The 24,659-nt window shown below is 44.2% G+C and overlaps 1 protein-coding gene across 1 annotated transcript in view; it reads left to right on the top strand.

Moving 5' to 3' along the window:
* The window catches only part of Rftn1 (raftlin, lipid raft linker 1), a 197,230-nt gene that overhangs the window by 74,397 nt on the left and 98,174 nt on the right, over positions 1-24,659 (top strand). The window contains exon 3 of the mRNA XM_051153046.1: positions 5,660-5,846. Coding sequence (XP_051009003.1) covers positions 5,660-5,846 — 187 coding nt within the window. The remainder of the gene's footprint in view (positions 1-5,659; positions 5,847-24,659) is intronic.

Below are 24,659 nucleotides of genomic sequence, written 5' to 3'. Positions count from 1 at the left end.
GCTTTAACAAACTCTTTCTGTTCATTTAAAAACATTTGTTGTACTATCCATTGCTACTTCTGAGTTTAGAAAATAGATCCCTGAGTCCTCAAGTGGAGATAATAAACACGCTTCATCAGTGTTAAGAATTCCTTTCCCAAATGCTTATCCAAGATCTTCATCTCATAGTAAAGGACCCAAGAGATGGGGCAGGAGTGCTTTCATTTATCCAAGGTTGCATAATCAGCAGTGAAGTCAGGCAATTATTACAAAACAGAGTTCTGGGTTAAAACAGACTGGCAGCTGTAATCTGTGTCCATCTGATCATATTAACATTTGATATGTTGATGGATCAACCATTCTTTATTTTTTAATGATATTTATGGTTATGTAGCTTATTTTTCTAATAATAACATTAGGGGATTGGCGACCTTGTGAGAACTAGACATTTAAAAATTTTTATTTTATTATTTTTGGTTGATATGTATGCGGGTATGTGCCCTTGAGTGCATGTACTCACGGCAACCATAAGATGGCGTCAGATCCTCTGGAGCTTGAGTTACAGGCGGTTGTGAACCTTTGATGTGAGAACTGAATTTCAGTCCTCTGCTAGAGCAATATGGGCTCTTAACCAATAAGCTATTTCTTCAGCTACAAGAACTAAGTTTTTGCTTTTGTATTTGTAGGTTAAGGTTCAAATAGAAACATGAAATTAGGATCTTTAATCATATTTATAGTATATGCCTTTTTTTATTATCACAGTATGATTGTTGGGACTCATTTTATTTGCTGTTGTTTTTTTAACCACAAAGCTAAACTTATTCTGATGGTACACTTACCAAAAATTAAAGTCATAAAATCATTGACTTTTGACAAACAAACATTAGATTTTAAGAAAAATTTTATTCAGGAAGCTTTTCACTATTAGGCAGTTGATTACCTAATATTTGTAGTACACTGATTTGGGAATATGAAGGGTAAAGGGCTGGGTGGAGATGAAGATCAGTATAATGGCCCTAGTTCCTTAGTGTCACTACCACAACCATCTGCCAGGCCCCCACCCATCCTGATGTGATTGTTTGGGCTTTGTTGATCTCTCTCTCCTTCCCTCCCTCCCTCCCTCCCTCCCTTTCTCTCTCTCTGTCTCTCTGTCTCTCTGTCTCTGTCTCTCTCTCTCTCTCTCATATGCCTGCATGTGCAGTATTGATGGCACTATTTTGTGGCAGACAGGCTGGTGTTCACATGGCTAGGGCTACTTGCTAGTAAGGAACATGAGATCGTGTCACTGAGCTGAGAGTGGTGGCTTGCACACATAGCCCCAGCCCCTGGGGAGCCAGCCTGAGGCTGAAAAATCCCTTGAGCCTTGGATGTTTGAAGCCAGTGTAGGCAACATAATAGCAATTCAGAAGGAAAAAAAATAGCCCTGTCTTCTAAACACACCAGCTGCTTGTATTTTTTTCTTATAGTGTGATATATAAAACAAATCTATGTCATGAATATCACGCTTGGGGAGCGGCAGTGGGAGGCGGGTGTGGCTCAGTTGGTAAAAAGTACCCACCACACACAGGTCTTAAGTTCAGCTCCCGCAAACTCAGAACAAGTCCAGCATGGCAGAGTGTGGTATAATTCTAGCACTGGCAAGGGCAGACAGACAGATTCCTGGGGCTCACTCATCAGCTAGTCTTGGGGCAAGCCCAGGCCATGGAGAGACCTTGTCTTAAAACAAATAGGAACCAAAACAGTAGAAAAGAAGATGGCTCCTGAGGAACACATGAGGTTGAGCTCTGGGTGTGTATGTCCATGCACATACGGAGATGTACTCACACACAAACAGACATGTAAACACAAAAGCCTTAGTAAAAACTTGTTCATTACAGAAGGAAGAGTTTGAAATCTTTGACACATTTACAGAGGGCCTGCCCCTGGAAACAGCTGGGCCTGCAGCCCTGTCTGTGCCATGTCTTCAAAGGGGGAGCCCTGAGCATGGGATTTTTGGGTTCAGTCAGTGTCCCGAAGAACCCTTCAGAGAGGCTCTCAACACCATCAACACTGCGTATGATACAGAAGAAGCCTTGCGCCTACCCTCTGTGGCTTAGCCTGCGTGCTCTGCAGCTGTGCGGTCCGCTGAGGAAACTTGCCCCTGTGCTTCAGAAGGCCCACACCTGGCTTCTGTGAGACTACACAGGGAGGCTTTGGCTCTGGCGGGGAAAGAGGGACACAAGCGAGGGTGCCCCTAAGTGGACACATGATTGTCCCCGGTGATGTGGCCATCTTGTTGACGTCAGCCTTTCTATCCTTCTCTCTATTGTAGTCTCTGTCTCATTGTTAACATCTAGAGGAATATTACTCTATCCATCCATGCATGTTTTTGATACAAAAATAACCATACACTAACAGGTTCCTTTAAAAAACCAAAACGTAGCAGTGTATCATGGACGCGTTTCCCTATCAGCGTCTGACAGATTTACCTTCATCGTTTAACTCTTTACGAGTTTCATTACTACGATGTCCAGGATTAACTAATCCTCAGTGCAGAACTCTTTAGTGCCAGGTTCTTGCTGTCGGAACAACACCGTTGGAAATACGCTTTGTCCATAAATCCTCTTTTTAATCATTAATTTTCTGCACCGTTTCTCATTTTATTTAAAAAGATTCAAATCTTTATTAAAAAAAAAAAAAGAAGAAGAAGAAGAAGAAAGCGAATTTCATGATTTCCTTGTTTTTAATAGCTGAGCTCCAACCAAAGACCATGCCTGGACTGAACCTAGGCCCCGGACACATATGTAATGGATAGGCAGCTTGGCCTTCATATGGCTCCCCCAGCAAGTGGAGCGGGGCTGACTCTGACGTGGACTCGGCCGCCTGCTTTTAGAGCACATGCCCCTAGCTGGGCTGCCTTGTCTGGCCTCAGTGGAAGAGAATGCCCTTAGTCGTGGTGCTACTGAATATGTCGGGGGTAGATTGTTAGAGGGGGGCACCCCTTTTCTGAGGAGAAGGGAAGGGAGGAATGGGGAAGAGGATGGGCAGGTGGGACCAGGAAGAAAGAAGGGAGGGGTGTGTTTGGGATGTAAAGTGAATGAATGAATGAATGAATGAATGAATGAATGAATGAATAAATAAATAAGTTTATTTAATTTTAAAAAGGAAGAATGTGTGGCACGAGAGTGTTATCATATAGGTCCATCACCAGGTCCAACAGGTGTATCTAGAGTTGTTTTTTGGATTTTAAAATAGCTATAAGACACCCACACTTGTGTGTATCTTGATACATATTTTCCAAGGTGAATATGTTTTTATACATCATTGGTGTTTGTTGTCTGTACTTCATCGGTACCCAGTCATTGTCCCGTGCTCTTATTAAGCAGTAGAGTATGGGGTGAAGCCACTGACTGTTTGGGGCTGCTGAAGTCCCAAGTGTGTCACGACAGATTAGGAATCAAGAAAATAAGTCCGAGAGAGGTCTGTTGCACACACTGGGAATGCATCAGGGCTGTAAGAGCTGCTGGTGGGCCAGTACTGTCCATAGCGCCATGCAGAGGGAGGAGGAACCCGAGAACCCCAGCATATCCCCGAGGAGGAATTAGGAAAGTCAAGCACAGGATCTCATGGGGTACCTTGTCAGGACCCATGGAGATACCTCTACAGTGAGAGGCGAGCCCTCCATTGAGGGTGCCTCTGTGCTGCTTGCTACTGGGACGACTTGTTGACTGTCTTGGCAATGCTGCGTGGCTATGACTCATCTGCTCAGTCTGAGTAGCTGGGCCTAGGAGTGCTACAAGTGATGGAGGTCCTAGACCAAGCGGCTGCACGCCAGGGAGGTTAAGGCACTTCACCCTCTTGATGCACTCCATCAGCTGGGATGAGCCCGCCTGCTTCCCCAGCGGGAGCACTGTGAGCGTGAATCCAGAGAATCTGTTACTCCAATAGAAACAAAAATATCAAACGGCGAGGAATACACTTGATAAATATATAATATCCATGTGACAAGACTTTAATATGCTCCAGAGGGACCAAAATACAGCTTAAGTAAATCAAACTGGTGCTGGGCTGTTTGTGAACAGGAACTCGCAGCATGGTGAAAAATGGCCACTCTCAGTTAAGCTATAGTTTGAATAAGATTCAATTAAAATATCAACAATTTTTAAGGGGATAAGTGGGAATTTGGTTAGCTAATTAAAAACGATATTAAAGAAGGTTTAGAAAATAAACAAAAAGACAAAAAAAAAAAAAAAAACCCTTCAGGAAACAGACTCCAAACATACTTATCAAACTAACATGGTAAACGATAACACAGCACACAAATAAATTAATGTGTTACGGTCATAAGCAAATACATTCATTAATGATAAAAGTTGCCTCTCAAATTAATAAGGAAAAATTGGTAAATTTCTTATATTTCAAGGTCTTTCTGTTGTAATAACATAAGAAACCTACTCACGAAAACTCAATTCTGCCAAGTGCAAAAGGCAAGTAATGAGTTAATGAACGACACTTGCGACCTATATCATCAATAACTAAATTCCCTAACGGAGAATAGTTCCTGTCGACCAGTAAGAAAACTGATCAGTAATCTAATAAAAACTGGGCAGAGTACCCACAGCTCTTGTGCACAATTCAAATATGAAATGTTTAATAAGAGAAACTACAAATTGCAAAGTAAGTAGAGATTGCCACCACACAGGGATTTTCCCCCCTTTCATTTTCTTTTATTATAAGATCATTCAGGGCATGGGAAAAGAAACTTTCTATAAAGAAGCAAATCTGTACTTCTTTATGGAAGAAGTCTGGCATATCTGAGCATGTTACAGGCTATAATTAAGTGTTTCATATCTGTTGCTTGTTTATTCTGAGGTATGGTTTCACTATGTACCCCATACTGGCCTTGAACTCACAATCTCTCTGCCTCAGCTTCCAGAGTACAGGGATTATAAGCATGCACCCTGAAAACAAGCTTTAAAAACATCTTTTTCTAAATGTGTCGTGTGTGTATACTTGTGAAATCATGTAGGAGTGACACTTTCTTTAAGCCATATAGAAGCAAAAGTTTCTTTATAATCAACGAAGTAACTTGTAAGCAGATCTGCAAGAAACAAACCAGGAAGTGCTCTGTGCATCCAGGATGGTCGCTGATTGTTCGAGGCCAGAGTGAGCCCTGGCATCATTAAACTAGACCAAACCAAGCGTGAATACCACGCCCAGCATAACAATGTATTTTTCTTAAGGGATATTTTGTAGCAGCACAGAACAGGTGTATGACCAGGAGTATAAGGTTATTGTGATGCTTCTATAAAAAGGATTAGATGGGCAAGATAGATGAATTAGCAGTTGTCAATGCATATCTAAAAACAGATCATCGTCATTAGGAAAAAGCTGAAGCAGAAGGTTTGGATGTAGACTCTCCACTGCATACAAGTTTTGGACCGTGTCTGCCCTGCTCATATTAATAAACAGAGCTGGAGAAGGAGGTTCAGTAATTTAGAGGGCTTTCTACCTGCCCATTTATTATTGATGACTTTAGATGAGGTGGGAGAAGACAGCTGCTTTTAAAGCCCGTGAAAGGCTGGTCTGGGAAGACATGACCCAGAAGGTCCTTCCCAGGGCAAAGGGAGAGGGACTTATGGTTTGGAGGACCATGGTGACGGACAGGTCTCTGATTAGCCTCTTCTCTCCCCATTTGTAGCGGAGCTGCCAAGGTCCTCAGCGGTGAGGTTAGCCTCTCTGCGGGATCTGCCTGGCCAGCTCCTGGAGCTGTACCAGCAAGGCTTCTCGCTGGCCGCCCTCCACCCGTTTGTGCAGCCAACACACAGGCAAGAGAAGATACTCCTGGAGCACATCTTTAGGGCCATCCTGGTCAAGAAAATCAGCAGGTAAGGCCTGTTAGCATCGTGTCATGTGGAGGCTAAGGCATCTGAACGTGGAGTGGGAGGGAGGATGGGATGGACTTGTGTGCCACCCCAAGGGCCCCACCTTCTGACAGAGAAGCCAAAAGGGACAGCAGGAGATTTCAAACGCCGCATCCCGAGGGCAAGTAGAGCTCAAGTTCATAGCCCCTTCTTTAATTTATGGGTGAAACTCAGCTACAGCAGCGTCTCCCTCACAGAAGCATGCTTCCAGAACCATGCAGTGAGTAAACATATAATAAAACCACTGATCTGAAAAGCCATGGCTGGAAACAACATTTTATTAAAGGCGTCATACAAGCTCAATGTTTCCTTGCAAAGTTAGAAATACTTCAAACTTTTGAATCCACCAGAAGTTCTGAAAATTACCTCTGAAGAACATACCTTCTTACCTCGACTTACCATGTTCTATGTCCCACCTTCCATCTCCCACCCCACACCCAATACTGTCACTGGGCTGGTCTTGATTTTAACTTTTAAGATGGTTTGAGAATATTTTTTCAGTCCTGCTTGCCCAATTTAGTGTTACTTTGATATTTTTGAATTCTGCTTGGGTAGGAAAAGAGGTGTGGGCTTAGTCTTTCAACAGGCGCATTACCCATTTTTACATGCTTAAAAATAATGATAAAAGCAGAAGGTACGATAGGTCTAACTGCTTTTATAATAAGAAAATTGGAATCTGGGCGTGGTGACGGACACCTGTGATCCTATCGCGTGGAAGGCAAAAGCAGAAAAGACCAGGAGTTAAAGGTCTAGCCTCAGCTACACAGTGAGTCCCAGGCTAGTCCAACTTGCAGGAGACTCCAGCTTGGTGAATATACAAGTAAATAAATTCAAGTTTGAGAAAAGAAAATTGGATTTAACCTTCTGGTCAACTATTTGGAAGGAATGGGCAACAAGACTTCTGTTTTAAACGAAAGGGTAGGCAAGTCATATGTATTCATCTTTGTAAAAGTCTTGGCAGTAGACACGGCATATTCAGTATATTCAGAAGGGACACCTGTGGGGCATGAGGTGACATACCAAGATGGACTTCTCTTTATTTCACAGAGGCTTGTCAGACTCTGGGCCCTGAGGTGATGCTTGTTTCTGTGTCAGTCCTGGGTCACTGTGCTGTTTGTATAATGATTCTGCTTTTTTTACACTTACTGGTTTCTTTTGTGTCTATAAGCCGTGGATCAATACCTGATATAATCACATGAGGAAATTATTCTGGGGGGCCATGGTGGTTTTAATTCACACAGACACACAGGTATGCATATAATGACAACAGCTTATGTTAACTGAGCATTCATTGTGTGTCACACGAGGTAACTATAATTTTGTCTGCATCGTTGGCTCATGAAATGGGAATCCTGACTCGTTCCTAGTTTTGCAAGGTAAAGACCCAAATGCCGCGCAGTATGACCAAACTCCAAATTGAGAGTCTGTATTAAGTCACAGGTGACTGCCTGGAGAGAAACACCTCTCACAGAGCAGCCTCAAATGCGTTTTACAGGGAGCTTTTTAAAGACAAAGAACACAGAAAAAAACTACATCCTGGTTGCCAGTTTCAGGGGGAAGTAAAACAAGCAAGCAGTTTAACAGAAGCCAGAAAACATGCGGTTAGCTGGAGCATTTCAACCCCATGGTTTCTAGAATAAGATTGGTTACTTTCTCAGTGGGGGTGGAAAAAGGAGGACTTGGTTTCAGGTTAAATCAAAGATGGCTCCAGCAGAGACAAGATGGAGGAACTTTTGCCCTGCTACATTAGGAAATCAGCTCCCATGCCTGTATTATTACCTCTAGATAATCCTAGAGGAAGAGAATGATTTCCTTCCCCACTGTCCTCCAATTTTATCCAACAGCCTTCAGAGAAAACAAATTTTTGAAAGGAAATAAAAGAAAACATCCTCACTATGTGGTATATGTGTGGCACAAGGCACAGTCCAAGGCTCCAGTAACACTGTTTATCAGACTGGTCTGTTGTCTTGGTGTTTAGAGGATACCAGCCCCCTGGCATTAAATTGCAGGGTTATCCTCTGTGAAATCTGCTGTAGGAGGTGATGCTAACACAAGACCTGGATGGAGAATGTATATTACAAATGCACCGACACAAATATGAAGATACGTCTCTTCCTCCTCCTTCCTGCATCTGGAGTAGCATGCTGTGCAGAGCTCCTGGGACTGACATTAAAGAACATTCCGGTTCAGCAGGTCTGCATTCAGGCCTGGGATGCTGCATCTCCAGTGTGGTGCCAAGTGACGCTGACACCATGTTGCCCCATGGACCACACCCTGAGTAGCAAGGGTGGAGAGGAACTGACTCATTCTTATCTGTTACCCATAGTATTAGGGTTTACTGCTCATCTCTCTGGGACAGCTTGAGGTATAGAGAAAAGTAAAGCAGGGCCAGAGGCTCCTGGTTGTAGGGCCCATGTTTCAGGTTGCATGTGGGCCCTGGAAGTGGTACAGTGTCAGAGATCATGAGTATAATTTTCTGGGCCAACCATTGTACAGTTGGCACAGTGAGAGGTTTGTACAGACAGTGCAAGGTATGTTCAGTCATATCATCAACGAGCTCGGTGAGGATGCCACTGTTTAAGAACAAAACCCCATCCCCACTTTGTCCCTTACAAGCCAGCCAGGAGAGCCAGGGGGTTAGACAGGTGAGAAGAAGGTAAAGTTCTTAAGATCAAGACATTGGTGTGTGGGAGGATGATAGCCTCTTTGGATGGGGTCATTCTCTGCCCCAGGATGCCCAGTGCACCGTCTCATTGGCTCTAATGCACTCCATTGCCTGGTACAGAGAAACAGCTGCCTCCATTAACTCTGTGATGAGTCTTTGGAACTGATTATTTCCTGCAAAAATCTGATAATGTACCAGGTGAAAGAAAGGAAATATGGCCAATGGATCTCCCATTTTCCATCCCGAATGGGATTGGGCAGGAGGAGGCACACGGCTGAGGCAAGGCCATTATAAGACATTATACTCTTAAAGGTGATTTTCTCTCCCGGCCAATGCAGTAATAGTGTTTCTGCATCAGGAACCCACAACCACCACCACACAACTGCAAACAAGCAAACAAAAAGCCCCCAAAGCTCTGTATCAGCAGAGATCTGAAGACATGAAAACAGAAGAAAGCTGACTGATTAATTTTTAACACGAACAGATAAAGCAACACTTTTAGCAAAGACTGCCAACGTCTGACAGCCATAAATACTGTCAAGTGAAATTATTTAGCTCTGGAAAAGGAAGTGGGTTAATAATTCCCAAGTAGGGCACACTGAAGGAGATTCAGCCAAACCATCTCTCTGCCTAAGTGTAGTGTATTGGCAAGAACTACCACAGAGTGGCTATTTAAAACTTGGTAAACCCAAAGAATCTCAAAGGTGAACACAAAGTTTTTGACAACCTGACTGGACTTTGGGGGTATGCAATGATATTGAGAAAAAGAACAGCTTGATCCAAGTTTATACCCATCATCCACCTACCCACCCACCTACCTATCCATCCGCCTGCAAATACCTACGAAGATTGTGAGAGTATCATAGATGATGTTTGTTTATTTGTAGACCATAACAAAAAGACATCACAAGTAAAGCAAGTCACAATATTTCTGTTTCCCTGTGTGTGTGTGTGTGTGTGTGTGTGTGTGTGTGTATGCATGTGTGTATATACATACACTATACCATATTCTTATTATGTAGTAGCATTATGTTTTTTTAAAGGCACACACTCAATTTAGAAAGCAGTTTATTGCTAAAAAGATGCTAATGATAATCTAAACTGTTGTTAGGAAAATGATGTCAGTAGGTGGGCTTGGCACAGTTGCCACCAACCTCTGGGTATATAAAATAGATTGCCTGCAAAGCACAATAAGGCAAGGGGCCCAAGGGCCTTTTAATGGTGTTGTTCCAGGGGTGGTACCTGGGGGCGGGGGGAAGGTAGGGGGTTCAGTTGGATATAGCACTTGCTCCCCAGGGACCAACAGTCTGGCTAAGAAAAACTTCATGACAGGTCTGTCATGTCACCCTTCTACTGAAAGAGAAACTGTATTTTAACCTGGGCTTTATTTCCTTAGATTTCAAAAAATTCGTCTTTATTATCTTGTATGCACATCTGTGTATATGAGCACATGGGGGGGTGCTCAGAAGGCAGCCTGAAGAAGTCAGTTCAAACTCAAGTTACTAGGCTTGGCAGCCTTTGCCTGCTGAGCCCACTGGCAGGGCCCTGGGCCTCACTTCTTCTGGGTCCATAGGGATACTGAGCATGGCATGGAGAGAGTTTACTTAAGTCTTATAAGGAAATGCTCTGTCGTGCCTGTTGGGTAATTGGAGATCATCTTGATAAACTAAAATCATTGCTGAGTCCTCCCAGAGGCAGCACTCACCACGGTGACAGTGCCCCTGGACCCTGCCATTCGACAGAGTTCACTTAAATTCACAAAAACGATGTCAGGTCTCTTCTTTCGAAAATCCTATTAACAGCCATTCTAGTTCAAGATGGTGGGTCAAACTGCATGCCTGTGTTGGTTGTTCTTGAGCTGAGTGTATTGAAGTTAGTTACCTGGAAATGTGACTCCTGCGCAAGTCCCTGAATATGTAATCTTAAATAAGTGGAAAGACTTTGTGCCTCCCTTCCTTACTTCTTTTTTGGGGGGAGGGGTTGTTTGTTTTTGTTTTGTTTTTCAAGGCTGGCCTCGAACTCACAGCGACCCACCTGCCTCTGCCTCCCAAGATTAAAGGCATGCAACACCACACCCGGCTTCTTAAGACCACTTAATGGTTTTTTTTTTTTTTTTTTAAATAAAGCGTACACTATTGTTACATTTTGTCTGAAATCTAAGTGTGATTAAGTTACTTTTTTTTTTCTGTGCATTTTCCTTAGAATGCATTGCCAAAAATCTTAAAACATCAAAGCCTAGAGAAGTGGGATATTAAAATGTCATGTCCTATGTTGTATGGGTGTGGATTTAATTCTAGGCGGTTTCACAGTTGTAGATGCAGAAATGTACTAAGATGCCCCAGTTCCTAACCGCTGTATTGTTGTTCAGAGGCAGAGCTAGATTTGAGCAACTTCACTGGACTGATTGATAAGGATTTCATCACTTTATCACGGGTTGAAGCTACTTGGATCTGGGTTTCCCAGAGTGATGCCTAACATAGCACAGGACCTGGGCATCTGGTGGGGACGTGCCTTTCAGCCTAGGGAGTGACACTCAGAGAAGAGCTAAGGCTGGTGCAGACAACACAACACACATCTAACCAAAATTGCCCTTGGCAATCTTTTTAAGTTTCCATGAAATGCGATGCTGCCAAAGCTTTCTACTTGGCCAGTATGTTTTCCTTCTGGACTAGAGTGAACCACCATTTCCCTGCAGTGAAGCCCTTGGGAAACCTAAGCTGGTTTGGTTTTACAGTGCGATCCTCTCTAGGATGGTGCAATGCTTGTCAGTAGAGCGACATCTGTGAGAACTAAGGCTGGGGACTAGGAACTCCCTTCTTCCTTTTGGGGCCCAGTCTGTGACCCATCTGCCTGTTGACTAAGCTAATTGACATCATTTTATGTAACAAATGTTTTTGAAAATTGAATTTCTAAGATAAATGTGTGTTGAGTAATTTTACTGTCTAAAGATGACTAAAGATATTCCCCTAGGTCTTAAGAAACTTACTCTCCACAGGCTGTAAACATAAAACTATGGTGATGTCAACCTAGCACTTAGGTCTTGGTTTGCAACTTAAGAGTTTGTCAGTCGCGGAGCCTTTAAAACGGAGGCCCACATCTCTTCATTGGCTCTGTCTTTGGAGAGATGGGTAGATTTCAACAGGGAGAAGGGCCTTCCAGGCATGGAGCCTGGCCCAAGACAGCCTAAAGTCTGAGAAGGTGGAGTGTGGACCATTGAGTAGAGGTGAGACAGGCCGGAGATCTGGAGCTAGAGCAAGGCTGGATCCTGTTCCATCTGTGAGTCCAGCCAAGGCTGCCGTGCCCTCCTCATTCTGCCAGATTGCTTCAAAAATCCTTTGGAAAAGGTGCAGTTGGTTGTTGAGATCTACAGGGAGTAATTTCATTCCAAATCAACCATGTGATGGAAACTGAGACATTTTCTCTCTCATTGAGCAAAACAGGTTCCTGAGTGAGTCAGTCCCAGCCACCCAGCATCAAGTGATGCTGAGAAAGGTCAGCATTCTTTTGACTTTTTGTTACTCAGTTTCTAGGAGCAAATCTCAGTAAATACTTAGCCTTTACTCCTCGCTTCTCCTCTTGGTGGCAGAGTTTAAAATTCTACAGTCCCTTCCTTCTGAGACAAAGGCTTGACAGTGCAGATGCCTATAGGGGCCAGCTCCTCTGACTGAGGAGTCTATGGGAATTAGAGACCTGGTGCCTTGACCTGTGCTGTCATTACCATCTCTTGTGCACCTGTTATTTTTTTTTTCCCCAAGAAAAAGCCAGAAGTTTGGATTTCTATGTGAAACCTTTTCTTTTTCAAATGTTGCCTTTAATGTGTGCTTCCGGCTGCCATCTTGGCTCCACAGAGATATCTGTGCTACGTTAACGTAATATGCTGATCATGTACCTTGTGGTGGTTAGAACAGGAATGGCCCCCATAGATTCATTGCTTGGCCCATAGGGAGGGTACGATGAGGAGGCATGGCCTTGGTGGAGGAAGTGGGTCACTGTGGGGGAGGGCGTTGAGGTCTCCTATGCTCAAGCTACACCCAGAGTGGCACAGTCTCCTTCTGCTGACTGCAGATCAAGATGTAGAACACTCAGCTCCTTCTCCAGCACCATGTCTGTCTGTACGTCACCATACTTTTTCACCATGATAACAGTGGACTAAACCTCTGAAACCGTAAGCCAGCCCCAATTAAATGTTTTTCTTTATAAGAGCTACCATGGTCATGGTGCCTCTTCACAGCAATAGAAACCCTAACTAAGGCATCCTTTGTGAGGGCCCGTTCTCTCTTTCAGACACAGTGGATGTTGGGTTTGTCAGACTTCTGTGGTTGTGTTTTACCTGTTGGCTACCTCCTGTCCTCCCTCCTTGCTGAATCTTCCCTCCATCTTTGGAGTCTCATCACTTCTTTGAGTGCTATCATCATTACCCAATAGTTTTCCCTAAATCGAGTCAGATAAAACTATGCCCTTGGGGCTAGAGAGATGGCTCAGTGGTTAAGAACACTTAACCATTCTTCCAGAGGTCCTACATCAGGTTCCAGCACCCATGACGAGTCATCTTCAACTTCCTGTAACTCCAGTTCCAGGGGATCTAGCGCCCTCTCCTGACTTGCAGTGGTACTTGCATACACTTAAATAAAAATTTAAAAATAAATCTTCTTGTTGTGGTTTAAAGAACAACAGGGGCTGGAATAATGGCTCAGCAGTTAAAAAAAAAGCACTTGCTGCTCTTATAGGAGAGCCAGATTTGGCTCCCAGCTTCCTCTGTGTCAGCTCAAAACCTTCCTAACTCCAATTCTATGGGGATGCAGCAGCCTCTTCTGGCACCAGGCATGCACACAGTGTACTTACATACATGCAAGTAAAGCACTCAGATACATAAAATTAAAATAGCAACAATTAATTTTAAAAGATTCCAGTGTTTTGGAATTTAGCTATGCTTTGGAATTTAGCTATAGTTATTCACTAAAGAGTCATAAATTCATTAAAAATGGCCCTGTATCTGGCTTATTCATTTACCAATACCAGTGGAGGGCATTTTGCTGATACAGTCATATAGCATGGACTGAAAATAATGGAACACACACACACACACACCTCTACCTTTCATAAGCAAGAGTAACAGTGGCTTGCAGCAAGAATGTTTGTATGTTATTTTTCACTCTTTTAAAAGAAACATCTAAAGGATGCCCTTCAAAGGAAGGGGACTCTTTGTAGACCTTAAGTGGAGCATGAATGCATTACGTTGCCTTTTTTCATGGCCTACAAGATAACAGGAACATTTTCTTTGGCATTTGAAAAGGGCAAAATTGGAAAAGTGCAGAATTATATTGGAACTAAAAGGAAAATTCTTTTAAAAATTATAGTTGCAAGTGTTCCCTTTAAGTGGACTCAGCTCCCTTCATCCCTAATTTTTCCCAATTACTTTAACTCTTGGGAGAATTATAGGGCTTCTAGAAAGAGGCTTCATAATTAAGGGAAATACAGAGAGAGTGAAAGCATCTACCAAAGTGTGCCCTAGAAAATGTTCACACTTGAGGCTGGGGATCAGCCTGAAGCTCTCTGATTGTCAGGATCACACATGGGAAAGAAAGAGTAGCAGTGGGCTTGACAGTGATTGGCATGTGTTACTGTGATAGGGAGCCATAGCAGCAGGCTTGTTTCCGGAGAGCAGAGAAATTGAGAAAGGTGGATCAGAGACTCCATTCCTAAATCTGAGCAGAGAATAAATAAGCGAGTGTGTGTTGAATGTGGAGTTTATTATGGTGGAGTCAGAAAGGGTGCCCACTGGTTCCTCTAGCCTCCCAAGGTATGCGTCAAACCTGATTAACCCTCCGCTGCCCCTTCACAACCCCCAGGAGCTACTCAGTGTCACCCAGCCTACTCTAATTTATTCTTCTTATTTCCCGGGTTCCCTCGGGAGCAACACCCTTTCTGTTGTGTTGAAATCGCAGGATTCCTTGTTAATTATTGTGTTTGCACTTTCCCTAATACGCCAGCACCAAGCCATGTTCTCTGGGGGAGGGGGCGGGAGAGTTTTTTTTTTTCTAATCCACACCCCTAAATGTCTTGCCTCACTTTTTCATTCTTTTTCTCTGAAGTGTCGGGCCTTTGTCCAAGTGGAGAAAATAGAAGAGACAAGAGTGCTTGCTGGTGCAGAGACGCACTGCCCATGGTCTCCGAGCTCCCTCTGATTGCTGTGTCTTCCCCAATAGATTTTTATTTTTTTGTCAAATTAGTACTCGCGTGGTTTCCAGCCTTTTCCCACAAGTATTCCAGAATGGTGGAAAACAGCAAGCAGGTAGCCACCACATCAAATGCGAGCACTGCCTTTCTGTGAGTTTCCTGTTGATGTTAAAATATATATGAACACCACCATACCCTAAAGTATCTGTGTCGGGTTTTTTAAATAAAATAAGGCCCCTTCCTCCTACACAGGCATGTACTCTTCAAACAATGGATTCTTTAGGACAGAGACTACACTCTTTGGCATCGTAGGGGCCAGGGGGATGCTAAGAGACAAATTTGAAGGCTGTGTGCATACAGAACTACTAATTCAGTTGTAAATAATTTTATTTAAGTGTTTTGGACTTACATGTCACATCTGTACTAAATTTAAGAATTCAGACGGTCTTACTTGAAGTCTTTCTAACGTAGTTTTTTTTTTTTCCCTTCATCTTTCCTCCTCTTTGCTAATGTGCCCGGCGTTGCCAGCAGTAGGACCTGGAAAACACTAGTTCTAGTTAAAGTGTGCATTTCCAATAAGAATACAATGAGAAGCAGGTGAGAAATAACGTTCAGGTGCACACGAGGCCACTATTAGTGATTTCCATGCTCTGTACATCTTGTGATGAGTGTCCTTCTAATCTGTGCAGGCGTTTTCTGTATAATGCTTTAAATGGTTGGAAGACAGGACCACGGTTGCATAGGCATGGGTGCTGTAACAGGACCCAGTGAGGTTCATCATGCCATTTGCTTCCTGTTCATCTACCGTGAGCTGGAGCTTAACTTGGCTACAAAGGCTTTAAAATCCAAATTAGAAACTCGTATTTGTACAGCGTCTGTTTCCGAGGGGCTGAGAGTCCTTTGCTGCACCCCTGTATGTATTAAGTGTCATAGTTAATTCTCAATATGTCCTCATGATGGCTGCTTTTGTTGTACTATTGAAGACACTGCTATCCTTTCAGCTGAGATTTCATGCTTATGCCATTTGTAGCAAAAGACACTACTATTTTCCCTTATTACCAACTTCCCACTTTATATTCAGGAAAAGCGAAGCAGGACTTTTTAATGACTTCTTTACTGAGGTGGCGTGGGTGGAGGTCTTGCAGGGAGAGTACCTAAGACTCCCAGTATATGAACACACTCTCTCCCTTCGGCCTCACAGGCCCGGGGGCTTGTGGGAGTTTCCCAGAGAATCGCAGGAGCCCTCCCAGGTTTCCAGCATCATTTGTCTCTGTGGAGGGACTGTGAGAGAGGAGGCCACACTCACCCCCAGACCAGTATGCACACACAGTGACTGACACAGACTGTTTGGAGTTCTGAGGGTCTTCATTCTTCTGGCTGACAGGGTCTGGTCACTTTCTGCAGGAGACAGTACTGGGGCCATGAGCACCTTGTGTTCTCTCTCCTCTCTCGAAATGAAAATGTCCGGGTAATGGGCAATCTGTGTCTTGTGAAGTAGTAGCTTTTATTTTTATTTTATTTTATTATTTTTTTTTTTGAGAGAGAGAGAAAAGGAGGCGAGATCATCTCTACAGAGGAAGGTTTAGTATAAACCTATGTCCTTGGCATGATGATGAAGAAGAAGAAGAAGAAGAAGAAGAAGAAGAAGAAGAAGAAGAAGAAGAAGAAGAAGAAGAAGAAGAAGAAGAAGAAGAAGAAGAAGAAGAAGAAGAAGAAGAATTTTTTTTGAGACAGGGTTTCTTTCTGTCTAGCCCTGGCTGTCATGGAACTCACTTTGTAGACCAGAGTGGCCTGGAACTCACAGAGATCCACCCCCTTTTGCCTCCCAAGAGCTGGGATTAAATGAGTTTGCCACCATATTGGACTGGCTTGTTCATTCTTAAATCCATGATGCTTAAGTCCCTAAAGTTGCTGTGCCCACTAACCTAGACATTACTAGAAAAGAAAAACCTATTTGCCTACTAAAGAAATTCAACATGTTCGTGTGTTGCTTCTTGGCATAGCTTAACCATCTTTGGCACTAATCACCACTGTGGGTTACTTACTGTGGGGTCCTTGGGTCCTTGCACATTGCATCACGATACACATTGACTTTATTCTTGAAGCCGAGGTGAAGAACGTGAGCTCAGCATTGTAACTTGCCCAGGTTGTCATAAGTGGAGGAACAAAGACTCTCACTGGCTCTGTCTACCTTTTCAACTGTTGCTCTTGTAGGCATTAGGGCTAGCAGTAGGACTGGGGGCAGAGTGTTAGGGCAGAGTGTTTCAGCCTTCATGTTGGACGTTCTGAGTCAGATCACTGAGTGGCACTGCCCTGTGCTTCACTGGGCATTCTTGGCACCTACATGCTAGTGGTAACTCTTTCCCATCCTATACTTGTAGCCGTCAAAAATGCCTCAATTAGAGCTAATGTGTGAGGCAGGTATCTATCCTTACTCTTTTCTTGGAAGCCAACTTTGCCAAAAGCATTTACTATGCTGACCTAATTTTACTACCAAATGAATGGCATGTTTATTATAATTAGACTTTCCATATATTCCTCAATTTGTTCCCGACTTTTAAAAGAGATTTATTTGTGTGTGTGTGTGTGTGTGTGTGTGTGTGTGTGTGTGTGTGTGTGTGTCTATGTATGGATATATGTATGTGCATGCAGGTGACTGTGGGGGCCAGAACAGGACATCAGATTCCCTGGAGCTGAAGTTCCAGGTGGCTGTAAGCTCCCTAACATGGCGCTGGGAACTGAACTTACGGCCTCTGAAAGAGCAGCAAGTGCTCATAACCCTGAGTCATCTCTCTAGCTCTATGATTTCTTGATTTCTTGCTGTATCTTTGCTTGGTTTATTGGGTTTGCATTATCTTTTTTCCTTTCTGGGTATCAGGCCCGGGGCCTCACACTTGTTAAACACATGCTCTACCACTGACCTACATCCACATCCCTGTACCATACAAACGATAACAATAACCTTGGAGCATGTATGGGAGTAAGAACTGTTCTTCAGTATGGTGGTCACTTTAGTACATTTACCTTTTTGTAGGACGCCTGAATTATTTTTCTGCAGTTCACAGTAAAACCTGTTGAAACTGCAATTACTTTAACATGCTAATTTGAGAATAACTTTCATCTTATATTTCCAGGAACACAGGCTTCAATGTTATTGTTAGAAGTAGCTTGCTTAGAGCTTTGAAGTCATTTTGAGAGGCGTGTGTGCTCTGCTGGGTCAGCAGTAGTGATGTGTGGAAGAGACAACGCCCAACACAAGCGAGAACAGAGACTACTTGTTATAGTCACTTTCAGTCGGAATTTAGGAGATAAATGAAGTAAGATGTCACTGATGTTGAGTAATGTTTCGGTCGAAGGTGCCTTGGCTTGGTTGAGTGTCAGAGGCTTCCTGCTCATCCAGTACGGAGCAGGAAGGGCCTCTGGAAATGGCGAGGTTCAGAGGAATACTTTCAGCTAAGATCTCAAAAAAGTTGATTTGTGAATTATTTATATTTTAACTAAAGTAGTCTGTTATGGAAGGTGGGGGATAGAAGACAAATACCTCATTTCTCTTTTTTAAAAAAGATTTACAGCCAGGAGTAGTAGTACATGCTTGTAATCCCAGCACGCAGGATGGCAGAGGCAGGTGGACCTCTGTGAGTTCGAGGCCATCCTGTTCTACAAAGCGAGTCTAGGACAGCCAAGGCTACACAGAGAAACCCTGTCTCAAAAAAGATGTACTATTAAAATTCATAATTAATAGCAAGTTTAATTGTGTGTATATGTATGTATATTTGTGCATGGGTGCATAGGGATGCATATTGGGTAAAGGTGTTGGAGTCTCTGGAGCTGGAATTACAGGCAGTTGTGAACCACCTGGTGGATGATGGGAAAAGAACAGGGATCCTCTGCAAGAGCGGACGCACTCTAAACCACTGCGCAATCTGTCCAGCTCCTTCATGTTTTTGCTTATGCACAGAATGTAGATTTAATTATACATATTTCTATATGTTATATAATCTCCATATATATGTATATATATAATCATACATATGCCCATATGTGTACATTCACACACACACACACACACACACACACACACACACACACACACACACCACACACACGAGAGACATTAAAGTCACACACAGAAGTGGCTATCTGAGCTCTTAATGTTTGCAAGAGCTTTTTGGGCACAGAGTGAGACTGAAGTACCGGATCTATTGAGATCTGACTTGAAGAAACTTAAAATTACCAAAAAGACTTTTCCAAAACACACATGACCTTCTATTATATTTAACAAGGAGCCTCATTTCTGGCTTGAGGTGCCGGCTCTTAACAATACAGGCTTCCCGTGGCCATCCAAGGATACTTTACACTTTTTCTCATCCTCTCAGCGTTCTAACGGCTTGTTTGTATGCTTTGTGGCACATATGTGAGACATCAGTGTGGTCATACAAGCTGATCCTTAAAGGGAGGTGTGGTTTAAAGAGTGTAGAGGCAGTGAGGCCAAAGGAAGCCTCGGGGTCAGACCCATGGTTCCTGAGGAAGAGGCTTGCTGTTCAGGATATGGTCCATGGACCAGCAGAATCAGCACCTCCTGAGATCCCAGGTTCTCACCCCCGGCAGCCTCCCCCCCCCCCCCACTCCGCCATGGAGAATCACAATCTGCATTTTTGTAGATTCCAGATGAGCTGCTGGTAAGAACAGAGCTTGGCTGGGCCTTCCTACCATAAACACACATTAGAATCAAAGTTGGTTGTATTTAATTTTTTAAAAAAACTTACCCTTATTTTATGTGTATGAGTGTCTTGCCTGCATGCATGTGTGTACACCGAATGCATGTGTATACACTGCATGTATGTGTGGGGCCTCTGGAGGCTAAAAGAGGTTGGGGTCCCCTGGAACTGGAGTTATGGAGAGGCTGGGAGCTACCAATCAGTTGTTGGGAACTCAGAACCCTGGTACTGTCAAAACTAGCGAGTGCTCTTAACATTCATTGGAGCCATCTCTCCTGTCTTGGAGGTAATGACCTTAAAACTAAATCTTCGCTCTCAGTTGCACTGGACATATTTCTGTAGTGACATCACGAGATGATGCAGATGTAGAGCATTGCAGTCCTCTGTCCCATTTCAGGCAGGTGCGGCGTGTAGAAAGAACTAGAAAAGCAGAAGTAGCAGCAGACTTGAACGTGAAACCTGTAATTAATGTACAGACCAAGACTTCCTGTCACTCAGCTGTCTGTGGCCCAGGAAACTCGTGAGGAGCACACATGGGTAGCAACCCTTGCTGTTTCTGCGTGCAGATGTGGGACTTTTTCTGAACCAGCAAATGTCAGGAGGATTTGACTTTACTCGGTGTTCTGTCACTGATAAGATGCTATTAATTATGCATTATTATAAATATTAGTTCTTCCTGTTTTATTGGTGTGTCTTCTGTGAGAGTCTGCGGGAGTCTCTGAGAGCAGGGCCCTTCCTACAGCTGTTCCCCTTCTTCCTGTAGCCCAGAGCCTGAGAGAAAGAATGTTCATTTATGTTTTGGCCTTTCAAAGCAAACAGCGAAGGCCTTGATTAGCTGTCAGGTGGTTTACCTAGCAGAGAGCCAGCCCTAGCTGTAAACTCTGAGACAGGAGTTTCTCTACTGTAAGTAATGGTGCAGAATGCTGGTGTTCCCCTGTAACAGGCAGCCACTTGGTAGCACACAGTGGTGACAGTGCTATCATTTATAGAATGTTCCTATAGATACCTGGCCCTTTTGGACAGAAATCTGTTGGTGACCAAGGTGGGGGAAATCAGAAGGGGCAGTGGCGTAGCAGGCTCAGTCTCCTCCCCCTTCCTCCTGAAGTCCCCTGATGGTCTGCAGCTGCATTCAGTAAAGATCACCAAGAATTCTCCTTTTTGCCATTTTTTTCCCCTCTCAAGCATTTTCAACCTTCAGTGTTAGGGAAAACTTTGAGTCCATCACTCTCATTTCATTGTTGTAGTTTTTTACACTTCACAAAGATGGATTATACAAATTATAGAAAATCCTTTGCTTCTGTTATTCTGGAAGCATCTTAGAAAAGCCATGGTTTATTCTCCTCCCACAACTCTCCAGAGACAGGGTCAGGAAGTGCCTAAAATCTTTCTCACTAACCACTCTCTCCTTGAAAATCTTATTGTTCTTCCGACATCACACACTATGCCACCGGCTTAATCTTCTGATGCCATCTTGACCTTCCTGTCAGGATAAAGGCAAGTTCCACTTGTTCCGTACTCCATTGCTTTAGCCACCAAAGAGACAGCCTTCCCTCAGGCCCATCCTAACAGTGAGTGAGGCCGTGCACCTGCTAGGTTCTGATTACTGACCCAGCAGAGTAACCAGCGCCTTCATGTTCGTGGAGCTTGTCAAACTGACCTCGATTTCCATCTTGCTCCCATCTGCTGGTTTCCTGGCCAGAACTTCAGTAATTTCCATTGTGACTAATTTCCAAACAGCTTCAAAGACTCCGCTCACTGCTTCATGATTCAAGTAATATTTCCTGAGCCCGGTGTGGTGGTGCATGCCTGTAATCCCAGCACTCAAGAGTCAGAGGCAGATAGATTGCTGTGAGTTTGAGGCCAACCTGGTCGTCAAAGCAAGTCCAGAACAGCCAAGGCTACACCGAGAAACCCTGTCTCAAAAACCAAAACAAATCAACAAGAGAAACAAAAAGAAATACTTCCTGATTCTAGATAGTAGAAATAAGTCTCACAGAAATAAGTCTCACACACTTCTGTTCGAACATATTTTTTTCAGAAATATGTATGTGTGTGTGTGTGTGTGTGTGTGTGTGTGTGTATGTGTGTGTGTGTGTTCACGCATGTGCCTGCCTGTGCCTGTTGGTGCACTGAGTGCAGATGCCTGCAGAGACCAGAGGTGTCTGACGATCCCTTGGAGCTAGAGTTACTGGCAGTTGTGAGCTGGCAGTTGGGTTCTGGAAACTGAACCAGAGGTTTTCTGCAGGAGCAGGGAATCATCTTAACTGCTGAGTCATCTCTCCACTCCTTAGACTATACATTTCTTGTGGGCACTTTTTGACCAAACACATGTGGCTTGCTCTCTATTATTTACGCAGCCTGCTACTTATCAAATCTAGGCCCACGTGCCCAGGGGTGGCATTGCCTGCAGTAGGCTGGTCCCTCCACATCAATCATTAATCAAGAAAATACCCCACAGAGCTGCCTATGGGCCACTCTGATGGAGGCAGTTTTTTCAGTTGAGGTTCCCTCCTTTCAGATGATTCTAGCTTGCGTCGAGTTGACAAAAGGCCGGCCAGCACACAGATCTATAGCTAGTTCATTTCTTTCTCTATGATTCCTTTAAAACAAAAATAGCTATTCTGGTCATCCTAATTTAACCTGGTGGTGTTTTGGAGGAGGGAAAACAAAAAAAAGGCTTTGCTGGGATGGGCGAGTCTTAACCTCTCTTCCTGTTTCCCAGAGTTAAAGAATTTGTTTTTTGACAACTGACATTTAATAACTTTTTATCTGGCTGCAGAGTGCCCTGATCTAAGTTGATTCTTGTCTCTGCTTCTTAGGATTATTTCTAAATAGAGCAAACATAGCTTAGTTTCTCAATCTCAATCTCTCTCTCTCTCTCTCTCTCTCTCACTCACTCACTCTCTCTCTCCCCTCCCCTCTCCTCTCCTTTCCTCTCCCTCTCTCCTTCCCTCTCTCTCCCCCCTCCTTCCCTCTCTGTCTCCCCTTCCTCCCTCCCTCCCTCCCTCCCTCTCCTTTTTATGACTAAAGTTTAAGCTCTGCCTCCTGGCTTAGGAAAAAGGAATCATTTACACTCACCTTTGGAACGACTTAGGTCATGGCTTCTAAGCTTTAGATGCTGAAGTGAGACTTGTGTTACATGTTTATTACTTAAAAGTCACATGGATCCTAGCTCTCTCAAGTGTTTATTACTTAAAGGACTAATTGATAACTTGTAAAGATTTTAAAAGTTGCTTTAAGTTAGCTCTGCCGCAAAGACCCCAATGGGCTCGCCTCACGAGTTACTCCTACACTGTAGGAGGAACTCAGGGCTTCTCTATTCTACCTGCAGTCACTTCCAGCATTCAACGCAACTTGTGGTAACGGGGTTTTCTTGGAAGCGTGTAATTCCCAAGATGTCAGACTCCTTTGGAGTGTCTGAAGTTAGAAGGCCTGGAAGCTCCCTCTGCTGCCGCAAACACAGGAGAGGCCCATGCCGTGACAGACCAGATAGATCCCTTACGTTTCCCCATGGTTGCTTCTAGGAGACAATCCAGAGCATATTCCTCCCTAAAGGGCTCCAGGTGGCTTGGGCCAGCCTGGCATAGTAACTTGCCAGTGTGCCAACTTCCCAGAAAACTCGGGATGTTAAAGGCACACCTTGAAGACCTTCAGACCCGTTTCCTTGGATTGGGATATCAGAATAATTATGGGAATTAGAGAGAGGGTGATAGGTTTGTTCATGCAAGCAATTGGCAGGGTAGCTTCTACCATCCTGTGTGACAAGATTCCTTAATTGACATTCATTCTCCTCCGGTCACTCTATGTAGATTTACTGTACTCCCTTCCTTGCTTCTCTGCCCTTCTTACAGTGGAGAGTCTTGAGAGTCCGTGAAGATCTCAGCTGGTCTCAGGCATTAAATGCCTTCTGGATGCTGATGGCCTTCAAACTACATCTCCAGGCACCTGACTTGGAGAGTATGCGTTTCCTTCCTTCCTTCCTTCCTTCCTTCCTTCCTTCCTTCCTTCTTCCTCCTTCCCCCTTCCCTCCCTTCCTTCCTTCCTTCCTTCCTTCCTTCCTGAGACAGAGTCTTGTGTAGGCCAGCTGACCTTGAACTTGTGATATAGTCGTGTATGGCCTTGAACATCTGGTTTCCCACCTCCACCTTCTGAGAGCTGGGATTACAGGTGTGCACCCCCCATGTGTGGTTCATGCAGCACTGAGGACTAAACCCAGGGCCTCTCAGGTGCCAGGCAAGCAGTCTACGGACTGAGTTACAGCCCCAGCTTCAGACTTGAATGTGGCGATGTCATTCATTTCTCTAACTCCGAGGGCAGGAATCCTTGGAGTCGTCGCCTCATCTACTTTCCTCCTTTTGCAGCCTACACTCTGTCTCTTGGGTATTGTGAAGGTACTACCTTGAAAACAGCCAGAGCCATTACTTCTCACCATTGCCAGAGCACCTGGAAGGCTAGCATTGGTTGACTTGGACCACTGAGGCAGCCTCCCAGCTGCCCCTGAAGCTGGAAGGGGAGGATCCTTTCAAAATGATCAAGCCAGGTCACTTCTGTGTTCATTGCTCTTCAGTTACTTCCTCTGTGCTTCCGACTAAAGGATATTTTCTCTGTGTCCTGGAAGGTCTGTTTTAGCCTGTCGCCACAGGCTCTCTAATAGACAGCTGCTTACCACTGTCCTACCTACTGAGCTACCAGACCATTTGTGAAGTCCGCGCCGGAGGATAGTAAAGGCGTGTCATGGTGGGTCCACATATTCTCCAGGCTTTGGTGTATGTGGTGTTAGTTTTCAAAGAAGACAACGCGGGAGGTTTTGTCTGCAGGTCAGTCCCATGTCCCCACAAGGATCACGTTGTGACCTTCTGCTTTCCTCTTGCTTAAATCCGTGTCTCTCTGTTCATTCCAGAAGTAACATCATCTCGGCTCCAGGCTAGGGGAGGGCATGGGAAGCACCTGCCTTTTCCTCACCTACTGGGTCAGGTGACCATGCACCAGGAGACTGTGGTCACTGCTTCTTGCTTAGAAGCTGGCTGTGCTGAATGCCTGTTCCCGTTACACTGGGATCCAGGAGGAAGCCAGATGCTGGCTCCTGGCGGCTCCTGTTAAGAGAGGTCCACTTCTTTATCTCAGGGTGGTTCCCAGGGACACAGCATACTTGTTATCATCGAGGCTGCCATACTAGGTTGAGCAGAATACTCCCACGTCTTCCTCCTCAGGGAGTGA

Source organism: Acomys russatus, chromosome 11 (assembly GCF_903995435.1).
Source record: "Acomys russatus chromosome 11, mAcoRus1.1, whole genome shotgun sequence".
Lineage (NCBI taxonomy): Eukaryota > Metazoa > Chordata > Mammalia > Rodentia > Muridae > Acomys > Acomys russatus.
This window is presented reverse-complemented; position numbering and strand designations above follow the sequence as displayed.